This window comes from Coregonus clupeaformis, unplaced genomic scaffold (genome assembly GCF_020615455.1).
Source record: "Coregonus clupeaformis isolate EN_2021a unplaced genomic scaffold, ASM2061545v1 scaf0950, whole genome shotgun sequence".
NCBI classification, from domain to species: domain Eukaryota; kingdom Metazoa; phylum Chordata; class Actinopteri; order Salmoniformes; family Salmonidae; genus Coregonus; species Coregonus clupeaformis.
In genome coordinates, this window is record NW_025534404.1 from 84,520 (window position 1) to 96,558 (window position 12,039).

The 12,039-nt window shown below is 42.1% G+C and overlaps 1 protein-coding gene across 1 annotated transcript in view; it reads left to right on the forward strand.

Moving 5' to 3' along the window:
- The first annotated feature begins 3 nt into the window (after positions 1-3).
- Positions 4-12,039, forward strand: part of mettl15 (methyltransferase like 15) — a 60,590-nt gene continuing 48,554 nt past the window's right edge. The window contains 2 exon segments of the mRNA XM_041870197.2: positions 4-405; positions 674-922. Coding sequence (XP_041726131.2) covers positions 677-922 — 246 coding nt within the window. The 5' untranslated portion in view covers positions 4-405; positions 674-676.

Sequence of the window (12,039 nt, forward strand, 5' to 3'; positions counted from 1 at the left end):
GTATGCCAGCTATTATCTAGCAAATTTGGTTTGTATCATATAATTGAAACCATTATGGCACAGAGCTAGCATTATTGCGTCAAGACCAATATCCTAAGTACAATTTGCATCGTCCAGTTGCAAGCTATTCAAGGTGTTGTAACACAAACTACTAACTAGCTACTACAGCTGAACGGAACGCACATGTCCGTACACTTTTCCCGATAGTTTTTTATGAAGATGCGCCTGAGAATAGCTAGCTAGTAGCTGTCTAATGCTAGTAGCTGCCAAGTTAGCTAAACAAAACATTGTTTCGCACTACTCCACTTTGACATTAGATAGCCAGCTCTAATCTGCCAGACTGCATCGCAGAGCTCTCTTCAACGTGGTCTTCTTCTACGGAGTACTCTACTCTACTGTAAAAAGGTGCCCTGTAGCCCACTTTGATTTGGATCACTGTGTAGTTGGCTAAGTAGCTAACTATTTACTGTAGCTGGATAACTAAATAGAAATAACGGATCAATGGCTTATCTTTTATGTTAGCTACATATTGTAGCTATCTAATACCATTCTTTCTGTCATCCACAATTAGTGGCCGTTATTGCATTAGCCATTAGCTAGAACAGTATCTTATAAAGCTGCTGTGTGTTTGTCATGTCACTCTCATCATGTCCCCTTCCAATTCTCTTCACAGACCATGGCATGCCAGCATGTGTCTGCTTGTCTCACCTTGAGATCATCATGGAGAGTGGGTCTTGATGCTGCTTGTAGAGTCAGCCAGCCATGGAAGGGGAGTAGGTTGTCCTACTCGGGCTTTGCTCCCTTGGAGCCTGGTCACCAGGACAGACGTAAAGAGGACTCCATCATCTTGGCTGAACAGACACTGCACACACCTGTCATGCTTAAAGAAGTGCTCCGCTGCTTAGATATTCAACCTGGCCAGGTAAGTCTTGCTTCTCTAACACGCTGTGTGTGTGTGTCGACGCACCTTTTCTTAGTGAGCCCTTGATGGTTAAAAATTCAATGGAACAGCAGGGAAGTTTGTTGTGCACTTTGCCAGTTTTTACCCCTATGATGAGTCATAGAGAAATCTGCATTCTTTGAAAGGTTGTTTGTGGCCAAACTTCACTTTTCAGTTCATAAGATGGGCTACTTCTCTTGAGAGGGCACATTAAGTCACCAGGATCCCACTACCTTGGCTTTCCCTTACATACTACCAGGACAGATGGGCATGAGTCAAAGGCCTTCTGTTTCTGGTGGGCAGTGCGGAGGGAGACTTGATGGGCCCCCTGGGTGGCCGAGAGATGCTGCACGGACAGGGCAGGTGGGGGCCATGGGTCAACAACTTAGTCAGGCATTGCGCCACCGTAAGGCTGTTGGCAGGACATAGAGTGCTGCCTGCAACACTCCTGCCTGAACTTTAGCGCCTCTTACTGTAACTCCTTCACTGTCCGCCCATTGACCAACTGTCCCAAGAAAGCTTGCCAAGAGCTTGCCATTAAAAACAAGTGTTAGATGGATTTTTTATGTAATTCTAGTCACTGCACAATGAGAGGCTCTATCTAGGGTGTAGCCTTATTGCACATACAGTACCAGTCAAAAGTTTGGACACACCTACTCATTCCAGGGTTTTTCTTTATTATTACTATTTTTGACATTGTAGAATAATAGTGAAGACATCAAAACTATGAAATAACACATATGGAATCATGTAGTAACCAAAAAAGTGTTAAACAAATCAACATATATTTTATGTTTGAGATTCTTCAAAGTAGCCACCCTTTGCCTTGATGACATCTTTGCACACTCTTGGCGTTCTCTTAACCAGCTTCACCTGGAATGCTTTTCCAACAGTCTTGAAGGAGTTCCCACATATGCTGAGCACTTGTTGGCTGCTTTGCCTTCACTCTGCAGTCCAACTCATCCCAAACCATCTCAATTTGTTGAGGTCGGGGGAATGTGGAGGCCAGGTCATCTGATGCAGCACTCCATCACTCTCCTTCTTGGTCAAATAGCCCTTACGCAGCCTGGAGGTGTGTTGGTTCATTGTCCTGTTGAAAAACAAATGATAGTCCCATTAAGCCCAAACCAGATGGGATGGTGTATCGCTGCAGAATGCTGTGGTAGCCATGCTGGTTAAGTGTGCCTTGAATTCTAAATAAATCACTGACAGTGTCACCAGCAAAGCACCATCACACCTCCTCCTCCATGCTTCACGGTGTGAACCACACATGCGGAGATCATCCATTCACCTACTCTGCGTCTCACAAATACACGGCGGTTGGAACCAAAAATCTCAAATTTGGAGTCTTCAGACCAAAGGACAGATTTCCACCGGTCTAATGTCCATTGCTCGTGTTTCTTGGCCCAAGCAAGTCTCTTCTTATTATTGGTGTCCTTTAGTAGTGGTTTCTTTGCAGCAAGTCGACCATGAAGGCCTGATTCACGCAGTCTCTGAACAGTTGATGTTGAGATGTGTCTGTTATTTGAACTCTGTGAAGCAGTTATTTGGGCTGCAATTTCTGAGGCTGGTAACTCTAATGAACTTATCCTCTGCAGCAGAGGTAACTCTGGTTCTTCCTTTCCTGTGGCGGTCCTCATGAGAGCCAGTTTCATCATAGCGCTTGATGGTTTTTGCAACTGCACTTGAAGAAACTTTCAAAGTTCTTGAAATGTTCTGGATTGACTGACCTTCATGTCTTAAAGTAATGATGGACTGTCGTTTCTCTTTGCTTATTTGAGCTGTTCTTGCCATAATATGGACTTGGTCTTTTACCAAATAGGGCTATCTTCTGTATACCAACCCTACCTTAAGACCCCTACAAATTAACTTTTAACAAGGCACACCTGTTAATTGTAATGCATTCCACGTGACTACATCATGAAGCTGGTTGAGAGAATGCCAAGAGTGTGCAAAGCTGTCATCAAGGCAAAGGGTGGCTACTTTGAAGAACCTCAAATATAAAATATATTTTGTTTAACACTTTTTTGGTTACTACATGATTCCGTATGTGTTATTTCATAGTTTTTATGTCTTCACTATTATTCTACAATGTAGAAAATAGTAAAAATAAACAAAAACCCTTGAATGAGTAGGTGTGTCCAAACTTTTGACTGGTACTGTATATTACGGTATTGCTTTATATAATACCATAATATTGTATATTGCTTCAACCCCAAATGCTGAAATACAACATATTAAAAGCTGGAAGACCGGCAACGTAGCACAATAATTAAAAGCTGTAATACTTTACATTAAAGCAGGAATCTGCTGGTAAAACAATAATAAAATAACACCCCGCCACTGTTTTGGTAAAATGTTGAGGGTTGGGGCTGGAGAAATGTAACCACTCGCAATATTTTGGGTTCTGATGGGGTATGACAGTTGAACTAAGCTCTTGAGGAATTTATAAGGTATATTCTTCAAGAATCATCCATTTAAAAGGCCAAAAGGGGATGTAGTAGTGACAGTAGTAGTCACAGTTGTGCTTACGTGTGTGTGATGCTGTAATTACACTCGTAGCAACGTTGTCAAACCAGCATTCCAGTATATACACAGTGGCGTACTCAGGCCCCTCACCTGTACTCAAATACACTAGCAGAATTTTTTGGGTACTGCACATCCATCTTACCTTTTCAACTTTCAGACTGAGTCACTTGTGTTTGCAGGAAGTAGGCTAGTTGTGGAAACAGAAACTGCATAAACACTAAGCCTACTTTGGCATGTTTGATTGAATCCAGCTCTTACTGTAATTTCTCTTTGATGGAGATTTCAAATGCGTCATGTTCAGACAGCTCGCTGGAACATTGCAACGACAATGGCAACTGTTTATAAACTGTAATGTAAGGTTTCACAAACATGCTCTTAATAAATAAAATGTTTATTCATTCATGTGGTCTATTAGGCTATATGTAATAGCCTCTAAGTGCAGCCTTGGTCAAGGTATACATGTAAATAAACAGCTACCAGCAATTTAGTTTTTATGTTTCCATTTCCATGTAGTAATGACAGGACATGTAAACACTTAAGCGCTCTTACAATATAAATCCTTATGGTAGCGATTCCCCATGTGAAATCCCCCCACCATTTCTGTTCCTGAACCAGTCAGGCAATCAGGTGTCTGCACTCTGTTTCCATCAGCTGTCCTGTAGAGCAGCTAGGTAGTGTAATCACAGACCCTGTTTGTTTAAGTGGGGGTTTCACTGACAAGTCAATGACGGGGAGGAAACCCACCCTCCATGTTAGCCAAATACTCACTTAAATCACTGAACTGAGTCAGATTAATATTTTGAACTGCTATTGTAAAGCAATCAACCCTGCGTAGTTGCTCTTGTCAGGCTAAGCAGAGTGTGTATGAATGGAGCACTTAGGGAGATGATGGGTATCTGAGAGCAAACGCTGCAATTACACCAAAGTGGGTAAATGGCAATGCAGCCTTTCAGCGCCCTGCTGCTTCCCACGCATGAAGTCCAGCGCAGATATCTACACAGGTGGACTAGTTACACTGTGATATTTCTCACACTGTCAGGGCTAGTAGTGCTGCACATGCACATCCCTTAAAATAACAAGTGATTGTACTCCTTACAAAATGACGATAAGGTTGTGGGCTTAGGTCTTAATTGTGCTGATCAGTCTAGAGATAGTTGATAAGTGTAGAGATGGACCTTGTAAAACCTTTTTATACTCCAGAAATGAGCTTTATCTCAAGCAGCCACAGTGTTGCTCTCCTGCTGGCCTTCCTGCCCTTCCCATCAACCATAAATTACCCAAACTAGATTGGCCTCATTAACCACCAAATTAGCTCTTAAAAGATTACAGTTTGTACAATTGAATATTTTTCTATTCACCTTGAACGTGGATGTGCTTAGCGAGCCGGATAACCATTTTAACCTAATTGTCTTCACCATCTTGATGCAATTGTAGCATTTGGCTAATTGAATAATGGGCAGTGTGAGGCCTAAAGCGTGATTATAATCCGTGATGTGGGAAGACGGCGGTCGAGGTAGGGGGCTTGGAGAAGGATATCCTTTCTCAGGGCAGAATCAGGCTTTTCCTGACCTGGAGGTTATTACTTTACTTAAGACAGGAGGAGCTGGAGGATAGGGTATTTTCTTTACATGCAGGGACAGGATTTCTGGCTGCTTATTGCTATGGAAATGACTCAAATAAATCCAATTGAATCAAAGGAAGAAGGTGTCAGAAGATTGGTAACACTAACAAAGTGCCACTAAGATTTTGAAATGGATGAATAGGATGGCCATATTTTAAAAGTCCACAGTACAGTATCCCCCTACTGTGTCACTCCTTTTGATACTTGCAAGTCATTAGTTTAACGACTGATCATAATACACTAGAGAAGGTAGTGTCAGTCAGCATCACCACATAATGTCAGGGCTGCCCCGTCAGCTAGGAACATACAGAGAATATCTCTATGTTCCTAGCCCATCAGTCATTAATCATAAATCACTGTGGTACACCCTGGCTGATGATACAATTAGGCTTTATTACTCAGGCTAAGTTAATAGCGTTGATGAAACCCCCTGCATCATCCCTGACACTCCCTTTGTTGTAACCTAATTATTTGAATGAAACAATGAAGAAAACTGTCTTGTACAAGTGTTCTCTGCAAGTGTAGAACATAGCTTTTATACAATGTTTAAAAAGAAAGAATACGATTTTACTTTTCTCAGCAAGTTGAACAAGTTATTCATCCATTCACGACCTCCCCAATCACTCTTAGGAAAAGAGACATCTTTTCAAAATGTATGGACTAAAAGCCTGTCGCGCAGCCCCGGAACTCGATATTGTTGAGTGTTTTGTCTTTTTGTCAGGTCCACCCACGACCACTGCAATAGATTTTCTCCTCCAGCATCCCTCATTACCAGCCCACTGATAGTGGGTGATTGTTTCTCCTTTGCCCCTCCCCCTGCTTTCACACGCCCACTCACAGAGGACATCCCGGTGGCTCCACGGGCAGGAAGTTATTTCTTTGTTTTTATGCTGCCAGGAATCCCCGTCTCGTTGTTGTGGCCCTCGTCCCCTCCTCATGTCAGTGGTTGGCCCAGGCAGGTGGAATTGCGAGAGTGAGGACAAGGTGTGGGGAATCCTTTTCTCTGGTGCCAGGATTGGGGACCTCCGCCAGGGCAGATTAATGAGCTGTCAACTGGGTGTCCAGGGAAATCTCCACTATTGCTTTTGCAGGGAAAAACAAGGTGGCCACTGCAGTCTCACCACACTCCCCCTTGTGGAATTAAAATGGCCTCCCGTGTTACACCTTCTCCTTACCTAATTTTAAATACTTAACAAGGACAATGTCCTTTTACAAGAGTGATTTAGCTCCAATGAAATTTGTTAGCCAAATAATGAAATGACTTTTATATAATCAAAGCACCTTATACTTTCGGCTGTTTGAAAAACAGGGAGACAGGAAAGTGTATGTGCTGAACTGCAGAGATTCAACTTACTCAGCAGAAATAGTTACATAGGTACAAAATACATGTAAACCTATAGTTCAGTCTGTTCATAAAAAAATATAATAAAAAGTGAACAAATGGATGACCTAAATGGCTCTTTTCCTGTTTGTTTTTGTGACTTCTGCAACTGTTTGTCTATGCATTTACGTAAAGAGCACCATTTACATCAAGGCCACCTCTGCTAAATCGTTGCCTCCACTCCAAAAAAAAGATTTGTTTTTTTTTGGGGGGGTGGTAAAATGTTTTCTGTGTAAACTTAAATGACTAAACCAGATATAAAGTATGTAGAAAAGATAATGGAGCTATATATATATATATATATATATATTTTTTTATAAGATCATGATCAATCACTATATAAATACTAGACAGTCAGGGAGAATTAAAATATGGCATGGCATGGAGCCCCCATTGATTTTGTTATAATGTTTGAATCACTCAGATAGCATAAGAACACAGCATAAGCCATGGCAAAATGTGTAAAATTGCAGGAAATTAGCTTTAAAACTGTAAAATGTTATCTTTGCAGGAAGTTCTCGCCGCACCCACACTAACTTTGCCACCGCTGCTGAAAACAATCCTAGTGAAAAAACTGAAAACCATGCAAATGACTGTCTGCAAACCTACCATCTCGGATTGTTCTGAAATAATTTCCGTAGTTAGAACAGATAAGATTAGCATTCCTGCAACATTATTTTGTTGCAATATAATTTCATCTCTGATAAATGAAGCTAATTGATTGCACCCAAATTGGCAATTTTTTATTTATAGGATTCATATATTATTCAATAAATACCTAACATCTGATTTGGACCAAACTTTTTTCTAACAGTGAGTAGGACATGAGGAATCCAAATAAATTGTCAAAAGCCACCCACGGACCCCCCCGCACCCTACGCCAATCCCACCCTATCAACGAGTATACAATATCTTATTTACATTTACATTTACATAATTTAGCAGACGCTCTTATCCAGAGCGACTTACAAATCTTATCTGTTAATAACAACAGAAACAATTTCAGAACAATCTGAGATGGTGGGTGTCAATCCTCTTTCTTGTGCTTTTTGAGGTCGAACGACCTCATTATTAGGAACACCTTCCTAATATTGAGTTGCACCCCCTTTTTGCCCTCAGAACAGCCTAAATTTGTCGGGGCATGGACTCTACAAGGTGTCAAAGCGTTCCACAGGGATGCTGGCCCATGTTAACTCCAATGCTTCCCACAGACAAAGGATGTCCTTTGGGTGGTGGACCATTCTTGATACAAATTGGGAAACTGTTGAGCGTGAAAAATCCAGCAGTGTTGCAGTTCTTGACACAAACCGGTGCGCCTGGCACCTACTACCATACCCCGTTCAAAGGCACTTAAATATTTTGTCTTGCTCATTCACCCTCTGAATGGCACACATACACAATCCATGTCTCAATTGTCTCAAGGTTTAAAAATCCTTCTTTAACCTGTCTCCTCCCCTTCATCTACACTGATTGAAGTGGATTTAACAAGTGAGATCAATAGCTTTCACCTGGATTCCCCTGGTCAGTTAGTCAATGTCATGGAAAGAGAAGGTGTTCATAATGTTTTGTACACTCGGTGTATGTACAAGAGCAGGGGGTAAAATTGGGCCCCCCTGTGGGCCATGGCCTCAGTTTTTTTTTCACTCCTCCATTGTTTTTCGGCTCACAGAGTAGTGAAAGAGGAGGCTGGTGAATAATTTATCCTTGTAATTAAACACTCCAGCTAGGGACGCCGGGGCTGATTGACGGCCAGATATTAAGCCCTTGTCTCGTAAGGTTGCAAGTTTAGTCTGAGGTTATCAGTGGCCAGCAGAGTCTCTCTCCCTCCCTGGCTCATTACTTTCATGAGTAGACCATTTCATAGTGGTGATGGGGGCGTGGTGTGAAAGAGAGTCTGGGACTTCATTAGCCAAATGGGCTGCCTGAGTCTATAGAGCACCAGGTGGTTCAGCATTGCTGAGCAGACAACCCCCTTGTGGGTGCTCCACCAGACTGTCATGTTGAGCTACTTTAACCCGTTCATCTTACACAGTCTGCGGCTCTAGTTTCATTTAAATACATGTTCATCAATGTACTGTACATGCAAACTATGAGTGGCATAAGGCCATAATGTGTGAATATAGCCATTTTGATCATATCACACCCAAACGTATCCTTTTGCCAGTTTGTTTTATTTGATTACATTACACATGAGAACATTACTGTGTGCAGAATTAGCTTGTTTTGTCAACAGGTTCCATGAATTTGACCTCAGTTATTAATATCTTGAGATCAAAATGTACAGTTGAACATTTGCCTTGATGGTTACTCTTGTTGTCAAAAATGAGGATGATATTTATACTAATGATGAAAATGGCAGGAGAGAGAGCATAAGGCACAGAATAGAGAGGAGGGGAGGCTGCCTGTAGAAGGATCTCAGAAAGCTGTACCTGAAATCCGGTTTTAATAACTGTTATTTGAGTACTTGCTCACAGTCATACAATATTGCTGAAAGTGGGAAAAATAAACAAAGCAAAGCCTTTCCAAGACACGGGAGCAATGTTATTACGGAGGGTTTTATTACAATATTTACATTTGCGCCTGGTGTGTGAGCGTGGGTATGCTAATCAGATGTATGCCCCGTGGACAGCTGGATTGAGATGATGACTCATCCCTGCAACATGTCCTTGATTGGGGTTTGTATGAGGGCTCAAAAACTGCATTATTTGAGTGAGGATTTCTCTTAAATGTATTACAGTAGATCTCCAGAATGAAAACTTTTTCTGAAAAAGTACATCTCCCGCTATGTTTGTGGATTGAATGTTATCATTATGTCCACTAAAATGTCCTTTATTGTCAGGAGATTAGGTTTTTCTTTGGGGTGAGGGGGTGTATGGGGTTCAGTGTTTCCCCTATATTTATTTAGCAGCGGCGCACTGCACATAAAAATAAATAAATAATAATAATAATTTAACATTTCTGCCGAGACGTGCTTTTAAGATCAGAGTGACAAGTTACAGCAAATTACATATCTTCCTCATATTCTCATCAGATTGTCAGAGAAACCTCCAAGGTAGGTTACTAGCTAGCTTGTAATCCTGGAAGTGTAGCCAACCCATAGAGATGGATAGAGGACTCTAGTGCCCAAAAGCCTGTTTTAGATTGGGCAGTGCCATTGAGGACTTTCACCATTTTGAAGTAGTCAACTGGTTGGGACTTCCTATGGGTTAAGGAACGATCACATAATTCCATCCAGGTCATCAGGAGGGATCAGCCAATCATTTATACTCGTGAGCAAACATTTCATAACTGCTGGTGGCAGTAAATCGCCAACCTTGGCGTCTTACCTGTTCAAACACCACACTGCAGGTGGCAGTATGCACCCTTTCAGTTTGTTTACCAACTCCATAGAAGTAGTAGAAGAAGAAAATGTGCTACTTCAAATTGGAGATAGCCTCAATTCATCTGCCCATGCTCTCACAGACGCCATAATGGGACATATACAATGTTGCGTCCTCTAACTATCTCTATGAGCCAACCATATGAAAATATGTATGTAATAATTGTTAGCTAAGATAAATTATTTTGGGGGTTAATATTAGGGATATAACGATTTTACCGATACGCATCGGTCTCCAATTCAAATGTTTAAGATATAAGTGCATCGGTCTGTGGACCCCAAACCGATCCAAATGTAGCATGCATCAGTCAGAAAATCTATTTAAACGTTACGAATTACCGGTTCACAAAAATGCTTCCTTTCTACATTTCGAAAATACCTCTAATCTTTTGTGACAACTGATGCGTCCTCTACTTCAGTGTCGAACTGCATGTAACTGTGTTGACAGTCATTGATCTACAAGTCTTTTTGCATGCCAAACAACCCCAGTAGCCGAGTCAAACTGCGCACTGTGCCCAGCTTCGCTCGCTGACCGACGCGAGGTAGACGGCCTGTTCTTGCACATCTGCGTGGCACCTTCAGCATTCAAATGCTAAAATGGCTTGCATGATATTTGGCTTTATTAGTTGACAATCTATGTAATTTGCTAGTTTGTTATCTATTAGCTGTTGAAAATAGTGTTTTACCTGAATAAAAGTAATCTACCGGAGACTATACCTGCTGAACGGGGCTTATAATAGGTTTTATTTTGATTGTTCAGGTTTTGCTTTAAACAATCAGTGTATACAGTCGTGGTCAACAGTTTTGAGAATGACACAAATACTAATTTTCACAAAGTCTGCTGCCTCAGTTTTGATGATGGCAATTTGCATATACTCCAGAATGTCATGAAGAGTGATCAGATGAATTGCAATTAATTGCAAAGTCCCTCTTTGCCATGAAAATGAACTTAATCCCTCAAAAACATTTCCACTGCATTTCAGCCCTGCCACAAAAGGATGCTGAAGGTGCCAGACAGATGTGCAAGAACAGGCCGTCTACCTCATGATGACCAGCTGCCATCATGTCAGTGATTCTCTCGTTAACACAGGTGAGAGTGTTGACGAGGACCAGGCTGGAGATCACTCGGTTATGCTGATTGAGTTAGAATAACAGACTGGAAGCTTTAAATGGAGGGTGGTGCTTGAAATCATTGTTCTTCCTCTGTTAACCATGGTTACCTGCAAGGAAACATGTGCCGTCATCATTGCTTTGCACAAAAAGGGCTTCACAGGCAAGGATATTGCTTCTTGTAAGATTGCACCTAAATCAACCATTTATCGGATCATCAAGAACTTCAAGGAGAGAGGTTCAATTGTTGTGAAGAAGGCGTCAGGGCACCCAAGAAAGTCCAGCAAGCGCCAGGACTGTCTCCTAAAGTTGATTCAGCTGCGGGATCGGGGCACCACCAGTGCAGAGCTTGCTCAGGAATGGTAGCAGGCAGGTGTGAGTGCATCTGCACGCACAGTGAGACGAAGACTTTTGGAGGATGGCCTGGTGTCAAGAAGGGCAGTATAGAAGCCACTTCTCTCCAGGAAAAACATCAGGGACAGACTGATATTCTGCAAAAGGTACAGGGATTGGACTGCTGAGGACTGGGGTAAAGTCATTTTCTCTGATGAATCCCCTTTCCGATTGTTTGGGGCATCCGGAAAACACCTTGTCCGGAGAAGACATGCGACAGTAAAGCATGCCAACAGTAAAGCATCCTGTGTCATGCCAACAGTAAAGCATCCTGAGACCATTCATGTGTGGGGTTGCGTCTCAGCCAAGAACACAGCCATGAATAAAGAATGGTACCAACACATCCTCCGAGAGCAACTTCTCCCAACCATCCAAGAACAGTTTGGTGACGACCAATGCCTTTTCCAGCATGATGGAGCACCTTGCCATAAGGCAAAAGTGATAACTAAGTGGCTCGGGGAACAAAATATCGAAATGTTGGGTCCATGGCCAGGAAACTCCCCAGACCTTAATCCCATTGAGAACTTGTGGTCGATCCTCAAGAGGCGGGTGGACAAACAAAAACCCACAAACTCCAAGCATTGATTATGCAAGAATGGGCTGCCATCAGTCAGGATGTGGCCCAGAATTTAATTGACAGCATGCCAGGGCGTATTGCAGAGGTCTTGAAAAAGAAGGGTCAACAC